At 37.0% G+C, this 21690-nt stretch overlaps 1 protein-coding gene across 2 annotated transcripts in view; it reads left to right on the plus strand.

Moving 5' to 3' along the window:
* The window catches only part of dhrsx (dehydrogenase/reductase (SDR family) X-linked), a 45904-nt gene extending 27441 nt beyond the window's left edge, over positions 1-18463 (plus strand). For both annotated transcript variants that reach the window (XM_052546357.1, XM_052546356.1), the window contains exons 4-7: positions 1115-1216; positions 4135-4342; positions 7686-7893; positions 16158-18463. In XM_052546357.1, the coding sequence (XP_052402317.1) occupies positions 1115-1216; positions 4135-4342; positions 7686-7893; positions 16158-16334 (695 nt within the window). In that variant the 3' untranslated portion in view covers positions 16335-18463. The remainder of the gene's footprint in view (positions 1-1114; positions 1217-4134; positions 4343-7685; positions 7894-16157) is intronic.
* The last annotated feature ends 3227 nt before the right edge of the window (positions 18464-21690 follow it).

A 21690-nucleotide genomic window follows, 5' to 3' on the forward strand; every position in this document is an offset into this window, starting at 1 on the left:
AATAAAATGGACCTAACTTCAAATTACGTTTTTCGGATGTACAGTATATTGAGCTGCATTGTCAAGAGTCAAGACTTAACAATAAAATTCAAATTCAGCTATACTACCTGGTAAACATTATTGTTTAGTTGGTAGTTGTCTATCTCTTGGAACAAATTTTTAGGGGTGATTGTGTTGGTTTCAGAAGTGCAAGAAGTGATCATTGAAACAGTGATAGGCCATTTGGGATGCTGCAAGAAATGTTCTTTTGACCTTACGTTAGCATTAGCGAGTGGAATAACGCTTTGAAATAATGCTTTGAAATCAGACTAATTGGACACGTGCTTTGAAGTAAAGACCAACAGAATAAGGTTATTAAATGAACTACGGCATGAGAACGCTGGATGAATCAACAGACATTTAGCCTGCAACCACTGTTTAAAACCAAGCCCTGTAAAACAAGCTGACAAGCTGAGTTTACTTGTTTTATTTAAGGAGGGCAAATGCTTTGACTGTTATGAGCTGCATAGGAAAATATACTGTGCATTCAGTATGTCAACTTTATTGTGGAATAATTCTGCTGCTACATTGAATATTTATTGCTGTGATCATGCAAGTGTGTGAACCAATTTGAATCCTGAAAACAGTTGTTCATCTGATCAAAGGAAGTCCTTTCGCCAAGACCTCCCATTATTGGATGATTCAGTATTACTGCCATTCACATGCTTGTGTCGTCCTTGAGCAATTCATTATGTGTTATTACCAGGGTTGTGTGCCATTCGGAAATGCTTTTTAAATTCTAATTCAGTTCCTGATTTTGCATTGGTAGCAAACAGGATGCACAAGTGCAATTCATATTTTAATGTAAGGCAGCAGAATTGAAGTGAATTGAAAGTTTGAATGAATTCTGCCATCATTTACTCACTCTCATGCCATTCCAAACCTTTCAGTATTCTGTGGAACAAGAAGATATTTTGAGCAATGTCTCTTCTTTCATGTTCCACAGAAGAAAGACAACGTGAGGGTGAATAAATTATGTAGTTTTAATTCTTGATTGTTGTTTTGCTTTTATTTTCAGCATGTGATCTTATAGATGCTGCTTGTAGTACTGATTTTGTAATCTCTTTGCTTTTAGTGGAGTTCATGTACCTGGATTTGGCCTCTTTGACATCCGTACGAAACTTTGTCCAGAGATATAAAGCCAAAGGTTTGCCACTACACGTCCTTGTCAATAATGGTATGTGAATTCCTCAATTTCTCCAATTTAACTAACTCTAACTAGTTCTAAAAATGCAGTTTTTGTTAAAGCATTCATTCTTTTAGGTCCATATTAATTTATCCATAGACATTTTAACATTTCACATTGCATTTATAAATATGGACAATGAACAAACATGAAATTTCAATAATAATAGAATATTTTTTTACTATAACCTAACACAATTGGTGTTCATTGTTAGTTTGTAATACTTAATCTGTTCATGTTAACAAATTGAACCTTACTGTGAAGTGTTAGCTATTTATCACATTTAAGGGCTGTACACCCTGTCTCTCAACCTGAAATCTCTTGCGTCCTCCTAACCTCGCTCTGTTGGACATGTCTGGTCTGTGTCCTGAGGGCCTTAGGGGTTGTTTGTTTTAACTGAGTGACTTTTATTTAGAAGCCTGCCCCAGGGAATGTCCCAAAATGACAGGAGCAGTCACACACTGTCCTCTCCCTAACAGAGAGAATAAATAATTCACGCTCCCCTTTTCCTGTTTGTTCACTGTGGCACGCACCCCTCCCCTGATGCCGGTTGATGGGCAAATGCATTTGTGCCACCCCACTGAGGATCTAATGATGTAGAAAGGTCAACTCTTGACCTCTCTAGTGCCCTGACTGGACAGGGCACTGCATGTGTCTGAGGGTATAGTCGGGGGACATCGATTGTCTTTTCAGAGATCCTTCAATCACGGATCAGTAACATTAGGATGCATTGGGTTTAACTTTCCAGTAGGGTTGGACAATAAACCATAATGGGTTGAACCAAAATGTATGTTGATAAAGATAAGCTTTTGATATTTCTAGTAAACACATCAGAAATAAACATAATTTATAGCAAGAAAAAACTGCCATCCAATATTAACCAAAACTCAAAGATCTTTATCACAACCCGCCAAAAGAGTGGGGTTTAACTTGAAGAAATTATAACAGAAATATGTTACCTTAAGGATAATTTACAGTCTTGCATCGCCCTGAAGGGATTTATTCTGCAATAACAACTGGCTGGATTTACATTACACTGCTTATTACATTGCTACTTGTCAATTAAGTAAATAATTAGATGCAAAATATGGATTTGAAATGAAATATTTTATTAGCTCTTTAAATCTTTAAAGCAGTTGCTAACAAATGCCTTTAAAGCTAGACAAAGTTTAATCAAGACTGACGTTTAAGGCATAATATACATTGGTATCATTCCCTAGAGAGAGAGCGCAGCAGTGTGCTTTGAGAGATGTGAAAGAAGCAGTGGTCTCAAACACCTGGATGAATGTATGTTAATTAGCATTGCTAATGCCAACAGTTGTTATCTGGTAATAAACACTGGGACACACCAAGTGACCGTTGACCAACATTGGGCCACCGTCGAGTGTCTGTCAGACAAGTTTTTCCACACATCGGCTCTCGTCAGGCTCATGTTGATGGCATTTTGCCCAATTAAACATGTTGAATCAGCTGTGGGGCCATCGGTGAGTGAGAACTCTGATTGGATCTTCAGCTTATTGAATAAATCTAGAATTAAAGCAAAAGTGATGAAAGCATTTCAATACGCAAATATTTTAATAACATGAGCCACTTAAAATGAAGAAAGATATCAACATAACTGATATTCAAAATGGTAAGCAAGAGCTGCTTTGTTTGTATTTTGTACATCTTCGTATATCTTTGTTTCCATTTCTCCTTTATAATGATGAATATATACTATTGATAACACCGTCAACACCATTGTCAACACAAATATTCTGGAGAGCTGTGTAATAATATTCTAAATATTAATTTTAAGGAATATCATGCTAAGATGTTTTTTTTTTCACTCATTTTAATTTATACAGATCTGCAGAACTGAAAAAACTGTACTTTGTTGTAAATTAATTGTTATTTTTAATTAGATTTTATTTTTAAAAGATTTAATAAATTAAGATATCAGTTTATTTCGAAACGAAATTTGTATTAAATAATAAAACACAGAATCCAGAATCCAAAATAAAATGTAAAACATAAAATGGGTTTCAGGAGGCCCTAAATTAAAAGGTATCTTGGAATTTAATTGTGAAAAACAATGTGTTTACATTAATTCTTTGGGCCTGCCAAATGAATATTGTTATAAATATCAGTATGATGTGGAAAGAAATATCATGTTAATATCTTTGGCATATTGCCCAGCCCTACTTTCCAGCATGAGATAAATTAAAGAAAAACATATTGTTGATTTAATGTGCTAAGGACATTTTTATAATCCTGATTACTGTTTTCTCCTGCGAACTGAGCTGTAATTCTGTTAAGAGCAAAATAATGATGAAACAGGTTTTCGAGAGCACAAGCTTATTCCCGCATGAATGCTGGTGCTCTGTCTCGGTCAGGGTTTTAAACTAGATTACATCCATTTAATATTAGGATCCACCAACTTTAATTATCCTGTGCCGCTTCTTTTAAAAACATAGAAATGCATTTCTGCAGAAGGATATTTTTATTTTTATGTGTGAATGTGACGCATGATGTTCTTCACATCTTTTTATCGGAAACATTACTTCTTAGCGAGACCATGAATTAAGCAGAAAGAGACACGTTAGACATTAGTTTAGGAAATGGTTATTTGCTAGTTCAGTTTCATGTAAAGACATCTCCGATATCCTTCTGTGTGTGTTAAAAGCCATTTAAAAAGACCGAAATCAATAAACCAGCAATACATAATCCACAGTATTCAGAGAGCTGAGTGTAGTACAATGTTCTCTGAGTGTGTGAAGTTCATCGCTTTTCAAACCAGAGGTAAGAGTGACTCACGAGTCATTTTCAAGGTTTGAATACTTGATCAAGCCGAGTAGGATTATTCCTGGTGGCCTACATATTCTGTCTGTTCATAATATATCAGCAATGATGTTCCTTTATGTCTGCAGCTGGCGTTATGCTTGTTCCGGAGAGGAGAACAGAGGATGGATTTGAGCTACACTTTGGGCTAAACTACCTGGGCCATTTCCTGTTAACCAACCTGTTGCTGGATGTGCTGAAGAAGTCAGGCAAACCTGGGAAATGTTCCCGAATAGTCATTATGTCTTCAGCTACACACTATGGAGGAAGATTAACTCTGGATGACTTGCAGGGAAGGTTAGAAGCTTTTTTTGAATTATAATTGAGATTATTTTCTTGCCTCAAGCCTTTTGTGAATGGAAAGGACAAGCTGAATCTTAAATTTAAGATTTAATCTTCCTACTTCTATTTAAAATTTAAATATATTCGATTGCGCCCTTGCCTATTGCTGAATGTATAGTGTAAAGATGTACAATTTAGTTTTCTGTGTTTGCATTTATTTTTATATTTTTGTAATTTTATTTTGTACTCTTTTCAGATATCCATTTATAATCTTATCAATATTTTTAAATAGAAAAAAAAAAAAAAACGTAATTTGGAAGTAATAGGCTCTTTTCTTCCCTGTTTTGACCGCCCTCATCAGAACGCTCTGTTTGAATAGGCATGGCAGATTGTAGACTCGGAAGTAAATGCCCACTGCTATCATGTAATAAAAACTTGTGTGATGTGACATTACCATCAGATCCAATATAGTCATCACAGCATTGTCTCAAACGAGTTGGGCCTTGTTTGTAAATGAATCTGAATATGTGAATTCCAGTGTAGCATTTGAAATTATTGCCTTTTTAGTCATTTTGACAAAAAAAAAAAAAAAAAAAAAAAAAATATATTTTAATATTAGTCATTTATCAGCTGAAAATAATGAAAATCATGAAAATTATATAAAATAAACAGCATTAGCCAGAATTGTAATATTCCCATGAAACAATCAGAAAAGGAATAAACCCCTAATATTCTTAAAGGAGAAAATGTCTCCCTCTTTCATCCTAAACACAGATATTCTTGTAGTGCAGATTTGTCCATCCTGTTTGCATTTGCTTTATTCCTCCAAATATTGCCACTATTCTATTTTTCCTCGGGTCTACTTTTATTGCTTTTCAATCTTGAGAGTCCTCATCCGTTACTGCAGCAATGTGCTGCAGAGACCCAACGGCTCAAGGACACTGTCGCTATAACATGCAGCGTGATTCAGAGCACCATGTGTCTGTTGATTGACTGAATGCAGCAAAGCCTCCTGGGAGGCAGAAAGGGGTGGTTATGAGTGTTACAATAAATACTGACAACCAAGAAATTTAATACAGCAAACAAGGTGCCCGTCTCCAACTGGCGATGACTTCTTGTCACGCAGTATGTTAAATTGGGGTGGGGGTGGGGGGTGTCATGCTGTGGGTTGGCACAGAACATTCCTAATAAATATGTACTTCAAGGTGAGAGAGAGGGAGTGAGGCAGGGGTGGGCACAAAGACATCTGCTAGTATAAATAACGGATAAATGAGTCAGCTGAAAGATTAGACATGGATTCTTGATTCTAGGGCATTCTAGGACTTCGAAACTTAAAGGGGGCGTGAAATGCTCGTTTTCACTCAATATCCTGTTAATCTTGAGTACCGTTTAGAGTAGTACTGCATCCTTCATAACTCCAAAAAGTCTTTAGTTTTATTATATTTATAAGAGAAAGATAGTCTGTACCGTTTTTTCCCGGAAAAACACGAGTGGCTGGAGGCGTGACGTGTGGGCGGAGCTAAAGAATCACGAGCGCCAGTAGGCTTTTGAGTTGAGAGCGCTAGAAACTGTGACATTACCGTGAGGAAAAAAACATCATCCAAAACAAACCATGGCTAACAGTCAGATTCAGCGTATATTTATGATCCAGAATCAGATCCAGAGGCTGAAATTGAACAAGAGCAGCATCAGCAACGACGTCTCTATGTGGTATGTATTGAAACTGTATACATTTGCTTAGCGGTTTTGGAAAATGACTAAGTTCCACTTTATGTCGTCTTTTTTTTTTTTTTAAGGTGTACATTCGGAAAGTGCAGTTTGATGCCAACATAGCATGTTGTTTACTTGATGTGCTGACGCGCCGATAGCTAAGTTAACAACACAGAGATATTTGAAGCAGTTTTACTCACCGCCTGCGGTTCCAACACACGATCGTGACCCTTTGACGTTGGGACTGCATTATCCTTAAGAAATAAACGATATGCAAATCCGACGTCAAACTGGGCCTTGTTTGTAAAACAAGCATCTTCGAAATGCAGGGAACAAACAAAAACACTTGCACAGCTCCGTTGATGCTCTTTAAAGATAAACTGCGTCCACTGGTCCCTTAATGCTGTTTTTTCAGCATTGAATCTTTGCAGGGTTGTCTTGCCCTGGCAACCAAAAACACACTTCTTTTGTGACTTTTCGCTCTCGCTCTGATCAGTGAATGTCTCTGTTCTGCTCTACGGGAGAGCGCGCTCTTCCGGGAGAAGTGCCCTCAGGACCCATATAAGGAAATTCCGCTCCATCTAAAGTCACACAGAGCCATACTCGAAAAAAACTTTCCGAAACTTGTGACAAACCGGAAGGAGTATTTTTGGAACAAAAATACTCCTTCAAACGTACAACTTAATTTTTGAAACTTTGTCCATGTTTAGCATGGGAATCCAACTCTTTAACAGTGTAAAAAACTCAGTATGCATGAAATCGCATTTCACCCCCCCTTTAAATAGAAGTGCAAGATATGTTGAAATCAAGCATTTCATAATTGTACAATCATTCAATCAAACATTTCAAATTAACAAGTAAATTAATAATAAAAATGAAGAACAAAGATAATTAAAAAAAGACAAAAATAGCCTAAATTGTTTTTATTAATATGTATATATAAATGACTCGGTATTATGTCAGGAATTATTGTTGCATTGGTATTGAATATTCAAAATGCATGTCTTGATGGGCAATCTCAGAGTATGTAAAAGACCTCTAATCCTGTCAGGTTTAAGTTCAATATATTTGAATATTTGCAGAATCATTCATAACAATGTAAAAATTTTGAAACAAATTTCCTTTTCACCTGACGTCACCAAGCCTTCTCATTTTTCAGCTCTCTTTCAACTGTCTGTTGTACAGAGATCACGTCCTCTGATCCCATTCTATTATGTAAAGCTCATTTTTAATGATCCAATCAATTCCTGGTGCATAAAATCAAGTTCTGCCCTTTTTTTCTTTTTTTCATTGAATATCCTATTTCATTCAGAAAATGAAGGTGAAAATTATGTTTATTATTGTTAACTAAAACGGCAATTGTTCAAATTAAATGTATGTACTTAAATATTCTAGTTGCCATAAACTTGAAATAACAGAAATTTTACATGAAAAACTTAAATGGAAAGCTATATAGAAAAATATTTAAGCTATAAAGTAATATAAGTGAATGATCAGACTTGAAGCATCAGCACATCAGCATGCACAGTCTTGTCATAATGGGTTTACAAATGCAAATTACAGTAAACAACACATTAATGATCATTGCAACCAAAATAGCTGTTTGACTACACTCAATGTCTCTTTTTTTATTCTCTCTCTTGCTCAGGATGTGTTATAGTGCTCATGGTGCATACGCCCAGAGTAAGCTGGCCCTGCTGCTGTTCTCCTACCACCTGCAGGACCAGCTGTGGGTCAGAGGTGACTCTGTAACCGTTAACGCAGTGGACCCAGGCATGGTGGACACAGCCCTGTACGACAATCTGTCTAGCCCTGCCCAGCTGGCCAAGAAACCTTTCGCAAAACTGCTCTTCAGGGTAAGGCAAATCATATTGCCCTCTATAAAACATCATTAGTCAAGTTTACTGGAGGATAATCATAATTGCCTGGACATGTTTGGAATGCCTTATTTCACTTAAATAACTTGCCAAACTTTGGAAAGTCAGCCAAACTAGGCCTGAGTCACTGGCGTGATGATTTAATAAGACATCTGTCTGTGTAGAGCTTCAGTTTCACTCATGTTTAGGTTCATTTTTTGCAGGCTTTTACTGAAAGGACAGATAGAGGACAGGAAATGAGGTGGAATTGGACTAGACTAGACACTAGAATGAATGTACCGCTTTTAATTGGTTGTAAACAAAAATGAAAATTTTAATAACAATAGGACAATGATTATTTTCATATTATAGACCAGGGGTGCCCAACCCTGCTCCTGGCGATTGACTGTGTTTGTGTTTGATTAGGACTGGAGCTGAACATTCCAGGACAGTCATTCACCAGGAGCAGGGTTGGGAACCCTGTTATAGATGATAACCGTTAAATGAAAAATAGTTCAAAGCTGTTCTTTTTATGATAAATAAATTAAGGAATGAATGGATGGATGGATGGATAGTGGATGGACGGATGAATAAATAAGGAGTAAGTAAGTAGAAAATATATAAATTAATACATTTTGTGACACTTGCATGATAATGCAAAATATAAACTATAGGTAACTATTATTTAGAAATTAGTAGTTGAGAAAGTTTGGTCACACTTTGCTTTAAGGTCCAATTCTCGCTACTAGCAGACCATTAACTGTTATTTTGCCTCAAAAAAACTCATAATTTGCTGCTTATTAATAGTTAGTAAGGTAGATGTTAAGTTTATGTATTAGTAACTATTAGGGGTGTAGAATACTATAAGTACTAATAAACACCCAAGATGTTAAAGGGGTCATATGATGCGATTAATTTTTTCCTTTCTCCTTGGAGTGTTATAAGCTCTTGGTGCATAAAGAAGATCTGTAAATTTGCAGATACTAAAGTCTCAAATCAAAAGAGATATTCTTTATCAAAGTTAAGACTCTGCCACACCCCCACATGTCTACATCACTATGTGGAAATATTTGCGTAATGCCTCCCAAATGTTCACGCAAAGAAAGAAGGTGTGGTTTCAGTAACAGCAGTTAGTATTGAAGCAGTCATGTCAGAGAGATGCTGTGTGTTTCTAGGCGAAAGCAAAAGCACTTTATTTGGCCTTCCAAAAGTACTGTATTTTTCGGACTATATTTGGCACCTGAGTATAAGTCGCATCAGTCCAAAAATACGTCATGATGAGGAAAAAAACATGTATAAGTCGCACTGGACTATTAGTCGCATTTATTTAGAACCAAGAACCAAGAGAAAACATTACCGTCTACAGCCGCGAGAGGGCGCTCTATGTTTTCAGTGTAGACTACAGGAGCACTGAGCAGCATAGAGCGCCCTCTCGCTATAAGTCGCAGGACCAGCCAAACTCTGGAAAAAAAAGTGTGACTTATAGTCCGGAAAATACGGTAGATGCTTTTAGGAATCTTTAAGATTATTTACAACAGAACAGCAACACATTTTATGGACGACCGTTTCATGAACCTAGGAGAGCCAATCAGAGCAGACTGCACTTGTCAGAAGGAGGGGTATAAAACGACCTACAATAATGTACAGTATTTGAAAAATAATGTGTTTCTTCAACATTAAAACATGTCAACATATTCTGTTACACCAAATAAACAAAACAATGATCTTTAATAAAGCATCATATGACCCCTTTAATAATAGGGTTGCTAATAAGCAACTAGTTAATAGTGAGAATTGGTCCTTATACTAAATTGTTACATAAAGTTTTGTCTGAAATAAAATAAGTTTAAGATTTTAATATTGTATATGTATTTTTATATTTGTATTTTTTTTAATAACCCTTGTTGGGACCCTTACTGTTTAAAAGCTCTCTTAAATATTTAGTTAATTTTGTAGTTAAATTTGTAAAAAAAAAAAAAAAAGTAACTAATATCACTGATAACTGTCATTACTTATCAGTCCAATATATAATTCCCAGCGTTCATATCTAAAACACAATAAATGTAGGGAGTTCATGAATATTGTCCCTCAGACACATTGCGTCTGTGTGAAACACGCTTCAGAGTTACTGACAGAGGCCGTTGTGAAAGGTGCACTGTTAAATGTCAACACTTTATGACAAACCCATCTGCCCCAATATGTTGCAATAAGGCATCGTGACAGTGTGGTGTGTCCCGGGAGACACTGTTTTCTCTCTTTCTGTTCTTCTTCTCCATCTGTCTGTCTTTCCCAATCTCTTAGAATTCGTCTTGAAATCTAAAGGTTTGGCGCTTCTGTGTCAGGGTGAACAATAATTGGATTTAGCTTGTCTCTTTGCTTCAAAGCTTTGTGTGTGTTTGTGTGTGTGTGTTAATCAGACATGATTCTTTCATCTTCCTTGAGTATTTGTTAAATCTTGTATTTCAAATCAGTGTTAGAAAATGAATACAAAAATGAGAAATGAAAAATAAAATCTACAATACACATAAATATATATATATCATATTTTGAAATGTGATTTTAGACTTTTGGATCTCACTGTTTACAATATATGTTGCATGCCACCTATAAAGTAAGTACCGTCTATGAGCTCACTGATGTGATGGCTCCAAATTATCAAAATTGCTATCATTTTGGCAGGTTGTTTTACTGTCATCCCTCAGCCAGTCATTGGTTTTCTTCCTGCTCCATTAAATCCAGCTGAGTATGTGCTAAAAGAGCTTCAGAGATGATCAGAATAGCAAACAGCAGCTCATGATAGTGTTAAACAGTATATAATTCATTTTCATGTGTGAACAACTCTCTTTGGTTATGCACAATAGACAGGGTAAAGTAACATACGAAATCCGCAACAATGGGCAGTGACCTTCGCCTCTTCTCAAGGGGAATTTTCTGTACTACAAAAGATAATTCATTGTGTAATCTTTTGAATACTAATGTAATTTCCGTGAAACTCGTACCCTTGTTGAGGTGAGGTTGATATTGATTTATTGTGATTGTTATCAGCACGGCAATATCCTTTTGCAGGGGGCTTATTTACGAGTCGGGTTAAGTCACGGTTCACGGCGTCCGTTATGTATGCGGCACAGGAATGGCTGTTGAAAACCCAGAAATTACGGGGCTCAGCGAGGACACGGTGCTGTACATGTTGAAAAGAAAAGATGACAAATTATGAATGTCTTGAGGGAAAATATTGTTATTACTAAACAGGCAAAGGCATTTAAAATAGAAAAGCACACCCACTCTAGAGAATACAAATTTCCAGCACTTGGCAGAAAGAAAAAAACTTGGTTTATCCAAGAGCAAAAAATCTTTTTGAGGAAAAAATGTCAAAAATAATGATGCGTTTTAATAGGTTTTTTGTTTCCTGAAAAAGAGTTCTGCTGCTGTGCATGATGTGAATACTGAATGCGTGTACAATTTCTGAAGTTTATTTCTGGAACCGTTTGTGTTTAGAGAAAGAGAATGATCCTATAAATCAAATGCGCTCTCAAAACTGAAGTATACCCGCTTTTAAACACTTATTTTACATTCACGCTGCTTTTATTTCTCACCTGGCAGCTTTTCCAGTTGTCAGAATCCAAACTGAGGAATAAAATGTAAAGATATAAAACATTAGGGTAGGGTGGTATGGCTGAAACCTTCGCGATGGGTCAATGTAAACCTTCGCATCTCAATGTAATCTTCACTTAACATTCAAAAAACAATAGTTACGGGTTGTTAATTCAGTATGTACAAATACGAAAAAATACGTTTCTTCATCTCTTTTGACTTCTCTCTTTTTATTTGTCACATGAAGGATAAAACATGCTTAACTCTTACTTACTAAGAAACAATTAAGTTTATTAAAGGGGGGGTGAAATGCTCGTTTTCACCCAATATCCTGTTAATCTTGATTACCTATAGAGTAGTACTGCATCCTTCATAACTCCAAAAAGTCTTTATTTTTATTATATTTATAAGAGAAAGATAGTCTGTACCGATTTTTCCCGGAAAAACACGAGCGCCTAGAGGCGTGACGTGTGGGTGGAGCTAAAGAATCACGAGCGCCAGTAGGCTTTTGAGTTGAGAGCATGTGGAAGCTGTGACACAGATCCATTTAACAAGAGCAGCATCAGCAAAGGCGGTATGCTATGTGCTATGTACTGAAACTGTATATATTTGCTTAGCAGTTTTGGAAAATGACTAAGTTCCACTTTATGTCGTCTTTTTTTTTTTTTAAGCTGTACATGTGGAAAGTGCAGTTTGATGACAACATCACATGTTGTTTACTTGATGTGCTTACGCGCTGATAGAAGTTAACAACACAGAGATATTTGAAGCAGTTTTACTCACCGCATGTGGTTCCAACACACAATCGTGACCCTTTTCCGTTGGGACTGCATTATCCTTAAGAAATAAACGATGTGAAATCCGAAATGCAGGGAACAAACAAAAACACTTGCACAACTCCGTTGATGCTCTGTAAATATAAACTCCATCCACTGGTCCCTTAATGCTGTTTCTCTTTTGGTAATCTGTGCAGGGTTGTCTTGCCCTGGCAACCAAAAACACACTTCTTTTGTGACTTTTCGCGACGCTCTGATCAGGCTGTGCTCAGCCTCTCAGTGTTCTGCTATACGGGAGAGCGCGCACTTAGGACCCATATAAGGAAATTCCGCTCCATCTAACGTCACACAGAGCCATACTCGAAAAAAACTTTCCGAAACTTGTGACAAACCGGAAGAGGTTTTTTTGGAACAAAAATACTCCTTCAAACGTACAACTTAATTTTTTAAACTTTGTCCATGTTTAGCATGGGAATCCAACTCTTTAACAGTGTAAACAACTCAGTATCCATGAAATAGCATTTCACCCCCCCTTTAAGTTAAGTTTAACTAAAGCCGCGTTTCCACCGCAGGAACTTTACCCAGGAACTAGGGACTTGGTCCGGTACTTGGTGTGTTTCCACCGCAGGAACCAGGAACTAAATAAAAGTTCCGGGTAAAAAAATGCCCCCCAGAAAGTCCCTGCTGGCGAGGTGGTACTTTTTTAAAGTTCAGGAACTTTCGGGGGCGGGACTTTGGCGCTAAACATGCTGATTGGTTGAGTTCACGCAGCATTGGTTGAGTTCAACCACCATTTATTCGGATCAACATTTTCAAAATATTACTGTTATTGTGTCATGAAATGTAATTTTAAAAGTATTTCAGGCGAGAATGTAGTTGTTTGAAACTCAAATCTGTTGTTTATTTATAAAGACAGCGCCTATTTAAAAATCTGTTTCGCCGATCTCGTAGACGGTGAGCTCCACTCGATCAGCGGGAGCTCAGTCCTCATGTATCCGCAGAGAGCAGCCTCTCCTGGGATAGACCTTCTGATATGTGCCGCTGGCTCTGATGTGTCTTTAGTGGTTAAACATAAAATATAATTCAGCTGCGGGGTAAATCTAACAGGTTTTCTTTGGTCTGTATTCAATTTATCTATATGTTAAAATGAAAATAAAAAGGCAAGTCTATATAATATTTCTTTCATTGTAATGGCTGTATAACGTTACACATATCCCTGAACTAAGTACATTTCTACAGCTGTTATTATGTTTAAATGAAAATGAAAGGAGGCAGTGGTATTTTATATCCTATTTCGTTTTATTGTAAATATACTGAGGGGAAAATTGCATTAGCCAAAGCAATCTGAGTTCACGCTGCATTGGTTGAGTTCAACCACCATTTATTCGGATAATTTTCAAATATTACTGTTATTGTGTCATGAAATGTAATTTTAAAAGTATTTCAGGCGAGAAGTAGTTCTTTAAAACTCAAATCTATGGTTTATTTATAAAGATCATGCCTATTTAAAAAATGTGTTTCGCCGATCTCGTAGACGGTGAGCTCCACTCGATCAGCGGAAGCTCAGTCCTCATGTATCCGCAGAGAGCAGCCTCTCCTGGGATAGACCTTCTGATATGTGCCGCTGGCTCTGATGTGTCTTTAGTGGTTAAACATAACATATAATTCAGCTGCGGGGTAAATCTAACAGGTTTTCTTTGGTCTGTATTCAATTTATCTATATGTTAAAATGAAAATAAAAAAGGCAAATTTATATAACATTTCGTTTCATTGTAATGGCTGCATATACACATTTCCCTGAACTAAGTACATTTCTGCAGTTGTTATTATGCTTAAATGAAAACGAAAAGGGGGCAGTGGAATTTGATATCATATTTCGTTTTATTGTAAATATACAGTAAGGAAAATTGCAGTAGCCATGACGAGCAGACTGAAGTTATCAAGTACGCTGCTGTTTATAGATTTACCGGACTTTCGTCGTCGCGGACATCACACTCCTGAGAGGAATGCACAAAGTCTGAACCAACTACCGAGGATGCACGTCCAAAATCAGCGTACTTTTTTTTTATTTTTTTTTATCAGCGGTACTTTGTATTGAGAAACGCGCGCAGACCTACGTCACCAGTCTATTTGCCTAATCTACCCGGTACTTTACACCGCGGTGGAAACGCAGAAAGCAACAGGTCTGGGGGGAAAAAAGTTCCTGGGAAAAAAAGTTCCTGGTACAAATGTTCCGGGTAATTTCGGTGGAAACGCGGCATAAGAGTGAACAAAATTTTCGGTTACACTTTATTTTAAGATGTCCTTGTTACAGTGTAATTATACATTTACTGAATAATATTAATTAACTACATGTACTTACTATAAGGTTAGGGTTTGGAATAAGGTTTGGCTTAGGGTTACTTTCATGTAATTTATTGTTATTATAATACTTAGTACATGCAACATGTAACAAGGGCACCTTAATATAAAGTGTTACCAAAATTTGAAATTTTGTGTGTATATATATATATATATATATATATATATATATATATATGTATATGTATATGTGTGTGTGTATACGACCCAGCAAAATCTCTACTGTTTGATGTATTTCTACCATTGCACGGTATATGGTGTTTGTAAATGTTGTGCTCAGCCTTATACAACTGTATATAAAGGTGTTTAGTCTTTCTGAACCACAGCTGTTGCTCCATTTCCCCTCAAGCACACAGTAAAGCAAAATACTAACAGCTTTAAGAGAGAAGCTTTTCTCACACTCTTTGTGCTGTATTGATTCAGCTCAGTATAGAGAAACCTTGTGGCCCCATGTAGCTTAAATCCAAATTCCCTCAGACGAAAGAGATCTAGAAAAGAGAAAAACAGTGCTCGGCCCCAATTGCCGGGCCTCAAAGAGAGCCGTTTGAAGTGCAGAATCTGGCAGCGGTTTTAGAGAAGATCGGCTGTCCTGTGTAATTGATCCGTCTGGAGGTCATAGTCCAACTGACCGTCTGCATAGCAATCTCCCCAACTGTGCTGCCCAACTTTGAGATCTTCTGATGTGGAAGCCAGCCATAACATTTGCAATTAGAAGGATAATTTGAATAATTAACCACGGCAGCTGGAAAGCATCATGTGTAAACATGAGGCAAGAGTCACATGAGAAAGTGTATGAATTAGGACTGACGATAAAATAAATTGAATAACGTAAGCAAAAGCCACAAAATAAAGATAATATAATACATTACAGTGTTGTGGCAGATAAGTAATGAATTCAGTGGACATTACAAAAAAGCAGAGCTTTTCATTTGAGCTGCATTTTGCATGAAGAGCACAGGATTTTGAGATGTCATGGCAAAAGGGATTCATATGTATATAAGCTAAGAATGTTTTTGTTTTTTTTTGCGCAAAGAAAACTCTGCGTCACCCTATAGTGCCATTCTGGAGAGTATCGCATATGTAAATATCGTATGCAACGTGTGTACACGCATGCGCTGTTTACATTCAGATCAAAGCATAAACCACGTAAACCATGTATTCGCATCCGGTGCTGCTGACACAGCACAGCATACATTGTTTACAGGTTTATTTACCAAAGCAACTTACAAGAAAGTCCACATGTAAGTGGCAATTACTAGTGCTAGCAGCTAAGGATATATGTCAAGTACTAGGGTTAGACTTCAAGTGCTAAGAAGAACACTACAGCACGAAAGCACTGTAACATTGCGATGGCTGTCACCTACAAAGATCAAAAAGTCATTGACATTGGCAGAAACGACAAATTTATATTTTACTCCATGAATCAGGATCATCTTTCCTGTCCTTTTTAGATATTCAGTATCCATCCCTGGTGGAATATACTTAAAATGCCTACACCTGTGTTGACTTGATCTCTGATTCCTGTCCGATCCACAGACGCCTGCAGAAGGAGCATCCACGGCCATCTACGCTGCAGCTGCCTCCGAGCTGGAGGGGATCGGAGGACTGTATCTGTACAACGGACGCAAGACGGAGTCTTCAGCACTTTCTCGTGACCAACGGCTGCAAAGCAAGCTGTGGAAAGTAAGCTGCACTCTAGTGGGTCTCCAGTAAACCTGAGAGAACATCAGCACTGAGCTCCTGATCTCTGAGACATGGGCCCTCATCTTACACTCCATATTACATCCACCTTAAAAAAAAAATTCAACCTCATGCCTTAAGTTAGTATCCTAATTTGCCAAATTATCCCTTGGTCTTTAAATCATCTCATTACCTATGTAGTGTCCACACAAGCCATCTTAGACAACATCTTGAGAACGTGTACCTCAACGAAACGTGACAAGTGTGCTGTTTTCCGTCCTGGAACTGCTCTCGTCCTCCTCACTTGGGAACTTTCTGAACACTTTTCCCCTGAACTAAGCAAATAAAACAGTGATTTTGACTAATAATTTAGTATCTTGTTCTCTGCTAAGCCTTTTTTGGTGCTTAATGAATCTCAATGGCTGTTCTACTGATGTTCCTTTGGCTTGTTCTCAACAGACCATAAAGACAATCGAAGGATAAAAGGATTATATGTGAAATCTCCTGCTCTCTTAACCGGAGCAAATACCAGCCTGTGTCTGTTGATTCTCTTCGTTTCCGTGCTAGGTATTGCATCTTTCTTTGTTAGTATAGTTGTATATCTTCAGCGGCGCCTACGTTGGATTATTCTGCCCATCAGTCAGTGTCATTTCTCCCTCTGCCTACCGCATCTAATTGTCTAAACACAAACTGCAGAAGGGCTAAGGGGGAAAAACATTTGTCTGGCTAAGCCCTTCATTTTTCTTTCCCTCACTGTGCAATTTGCAATGCTGTGTTTTGAACTTAACCACAAAAGAGACGGCTGCCCTCATGCCAAGTGCCTCATCTTCATTCACCTTCGTTCTCCCAGAGGGGCAAATTCTGTCCAACTGTTCTGTTCGTGACTGTGACATCCTCAGAATCTGTGATTCCAATGTGTAATAATGTAGAGTTTTTTTTATTTTTTTTTCAACTGATTTTCCTTTGAGATGTTGAGACGTACTGTAACTTTTAAATATATTCAGGCATCCTATTCTGTTGTGTATATATATATATATATATATATATATATATATATATATATATATATATATATATATATATATATAATTATTCAAGGTCAATGTGCAATAGCAAACCAGCTAATTGAGTTTTGAAATAATGGAAAATGTGAACATTTTTACAACAGGAGATGTCGCTTCATAAACACCAATGTGTAAAAGTGCTGTAAAACGACTTCCTTTCTACCCGCTGGTGTCTGTGACAACTTGGAGGTGTCGTCTCAAGTTTGGTTGCTTTGGTAAAGTGCTACTTTGACCTGTTAAATTCTAATTTAAATGTACTAGTGTCATAATGTGCCTGTTATTTGTGTGTTTCATGTGGCATCAGACATGCAGTTGACCAAATGTGTTCACATTTAAACCTCTCTAATTGAGTTCATTTTCTGTATGGTACAGTAAATGGTATATGAAGCTTTTGGGTAAAAGAGAGATGAAGATATTCCCCCATTTGCATTGCTTTTGAGAAGTAGTTTTATCATTGCCTAGTCTTGCTTATTGTACTCTAATTATGCACTAATGGAAGTGCTTCTGTATTTCAATGTATCTAGCGTTATAGGAAGGGTAAGTAAAGTCCATGCACAGATAATAATGATCTAATAGATTATCATCATATGGTTGTGATAATGAGAAATAAATTAATAACAGTGTTTGAAGGCACCAAATGGCTGATGATAAATGAATCGAGAAACCGTCTCAGTACAAAATGTGCAAAGAGGATTTTGCGTACTTGGCTCCTCAGCCACATGCACTGTGAAAGAGCCCAATGTTTCTGTCATTTGTGTGTGTGAAAGAGAGGGATGGAGACGGAGAAAAGAGTGCAGCATTATCTTGCCAGGACACTCTGAAGTGTCTCATCTTCAGCTCTTGTAGAAAACTGAGTGTATGAGTTTCTCTTCTAAGGCTCTTGTCTAAATAAAAACACTGATTTTGCTGTTGCAGTAGCTGTTTTTTTTTCTTTTCCCTGCTAAGTGTAAATGAAAATATGGGATGTAAATGCCAATTTATGTCGTTTTGTTTTAAGTGCAGGGCTGGTCGTTTGCCGTTTCAAAGACACCAAGCAGAAGTCATATGATCAACATGCGCTGTTAAATTGAATCGAATAAAAAGGCGTCATTCATCCTAGGTTGCAGATGGACTTTTCATTTGAAAATGATTTGGTTCTCACGAATACTTCACAACAAGTTCAGTCACGCATAGTCACATGTAACATTTTTGTTCACTGTTTTGAAGTAATAGTTGTACATTTTGCTTTAAGCAGATGGTACGTTTCAAGAGATGGCTGTTGCACGGTGTATGTGTGTGTGTGTGAGAGAGAGATGTGACCTGAAATCCTACAGGAGCAGATGACTCATTTTAGGGTTTTCTTTCTTTTTTTTTTCTGTCCTGAAAGCCTTTGGCAGTTTGTGGGACATCCATCTCAAGCACATCCTAGCACCCATTCTCAAACACACGCAATGCCATGCAAGACTCCTTTCCCTCACATATTTAAACACAAACACATTTGTTTGCTTTTCAAGTGATACTCTTGGTCAGAAATACTTGCTGATCAGATGTGGCCTTCTAAATGTGCTCCTGTTTTTGCAGCTGTCTTCAGACACTGATGATTCAGTGGATCCATGGCACTTGTATACTGTTGCTCTCTCATTCGTCTGATTGCTTCTATTGTTCTCCTCATTTGTAAGTCACTTTGGATAAAAGCACCTGCTAAATTATTAAATCTAAATGTTTACTGTTGGCTATCATTCTATTGACAAAAAACAAAACAAAAAAATAGGAATGTCACACAGTTTCAGTGTCATTTTTTTCAGGCTGAATTATTTACATTTTTATAACAGGACCTCTGTCCTTGTTATGAGATGACTGGGTTTGTGTTTTATGCAGCAGTTTGACAAAGCTTAGTATTAAACTTGAATGCACACATCTCATCTCTGATGTTATATTCAGTTTGGATTTGGAAATCAAGAGCACTGAATATTAACTGAATATTCATAGAATTATATTTCTAAGAATATTTTAAGCAAAAGCGCAAGCTGCATATTTAATGGATAGCCTATAGTCATAACAATTAGGCTCTTGAAAATAAAGGAAAACATTTAAAAAATGTAAGAAGATTCCTAGAAATCTCCTAAAGCCCTATATGCATATAATGTGTCCCCATGTAGGGTTATAAGATATTTTTGATGAAATCCCTCCATAAACAGAAATGGACCTACCATGTTCAAGGTCCAGAAAGTTAGTAAGAAAATCTATAAAATAGCCCATGTGACATCAGTGGTTCAACCTTATTTTAAAACCTTAAAAGTCCACATGTGCGACTTTTGTGATATAGTAAACTTGTTCTGTAGCCCACCTAGTATGATGCAGAGTGTTCAGGTTCCAATTTCATGAAACACAAGTCACAAATCATTCCACAAAAGAACTCAAAGTCTTGCAGAAATAACTGTTGGTTAGGTTTAGCGTATGGTTTAGTGTAGAGGGCATATTATTTTCAAATGGGATAGAGCTTTAACCTTCCCCTCACTGGACATCTCGTTTGTGATTTGCCGTGATTCGTACAACAAACAACATAATAGAATGTTGCCACAGTCAGAGGAAATTAACAAGCTATTTAGCAACTGGATATTTTATTTATTTTTCATGACACTGCTTATTAATAATCCTGTAGACTGTGACTGAGAAATATTGACCAGAATCTGGACTCAAAATGTATGGAGGAAGATATTAAAGCTTTTGCAGAAACATTTTCAATGAATTGTTTGTAGAGGTGACCAGCAGGCTCATCGGCATGCCTTTCACTCTATCAGTCATCTATCAGATTTGCCCAGGATCCGTCCTCCATCTCTCAACGGGGTGGGAATGAAGGTTTGTGCAGAGAGCTGTTGTCTTATCCATAAATCTCTGATTAGTGTCCACGGGCCACATTAGTGTGTGAAGGAGTGTGTGTCTGTATATGCGCTTGACTTGATCTATGATCCCCTGTAGTTTATTTTGCTGGAAAGGATGGCTATCACCTAATTTATCACTGTCACAGGCTTCCCAGGGCTTGCCACACTTTGCCCATCACTCTATGGCCTCTGTGGCGCTCCGGTTGGTCCACCACCGTGTCTGGAATCCAGCTTTTTAGATCCTTATCTGACTCTAATTTGTGCATCAGACTTGTTCGCTTTCTCTGCTCGATAAAAGACATACACGTGGCAATTTTACTGGCTGCTGCTGAATCGAATCAATCGGTGGATCGTCGTCAACATGTGATCAACTGGTTTATAGACCTCTGTCCACTGAAAGAATTAACTGTCTTCGGGCGTTTTACAGACAAACACCAGTTTTAAACAGTTTTTTTTTTTTTCACAATAACCCAATGGTTTCACTGCCTGGTCTCTCTATACATTAAAAAATATGATTTGTAAAATAAGATACGTGGACTCCTGAACCAATAGGGGCCACTTGCTGTCCAAGGTGTCATAAGCAGCCTAACACTGCTGACATTTCTTTTCATGCAAACAATGATAAAAATGGTGTAAATCGTATACTAAAGTATACATGTTAACTGGGTAACACTTAAGTATAGTGACCAATTCTCACTATTAACTAGTTGCTTAATAGCATGACTGTTATTAACATATTGGCTGTTTATTATTACTTATAAAGCACATATTCTGTATGACCATATTCTACATCCCTAATAAGCTAAGATAACTACATGGGGTAGGGGTAGGTTCAAGTTTAGTACCCAGTTATTACCTAGTTATTGCGATCACTATAATAAGTACATAGTATGTACATGAGTTACAGGACTTTAAAATAAAGTGCTACTGGAAATTTAATGTTTGTAGTTAATGGTTTGTTAATAGCAAGATCAGGACTGTAAAATAAAGTGTCAGCAGAAACTAACAGCAGAAATTATATTAAATATATAATATCTAAATATTAATTTTAAACATATTTAAATGTTAAATATTCTCCACCAGTAAGCTGGTGTGTGGTGGCCGTTCTGGCGCACTATGGCTGCCCACGCATCATCCAGGTGGATGCTGCACACTGGTGGTGGATAGGAGATACCCCCTGACTATGTAAGCGCTCTGAGTGCCTAGAAAAGCGCTATATAAATGCAATGAATTATTATTATAATTATTATTTTCAAATATAATATTTAAAACTGAGTTATTCTTCAAGTCTTAGGGCCCTATTTTAACAATCTAAACGCAAAGTGTTGCTGAATTCCAAATAGGTAGCCTTATTCTAATACACACAATGACTATCCATCATTACATTTTTATATTTATGTAGCCTACACAATAATATTATTTAAACTGTAATACTTTTGTTTTTAATATTTGGCATGTTTGTGT

Source organism: Carassius gibelio, chromosome B1 (assembly GCF_023724105.1).
Source record: "Carassius gibelio isolate Cgi1373 ecotype wild population from Czech Republic chromosome B1, carGib1.2-hapl.c, whole genome shotgun sequence".
Lineage (NCBI taxonomy): Eukaryota > Metazoa > Chordata > Actinopteri > Cypriniformes > Cyprinidae > Carassius > Carassius gibelio.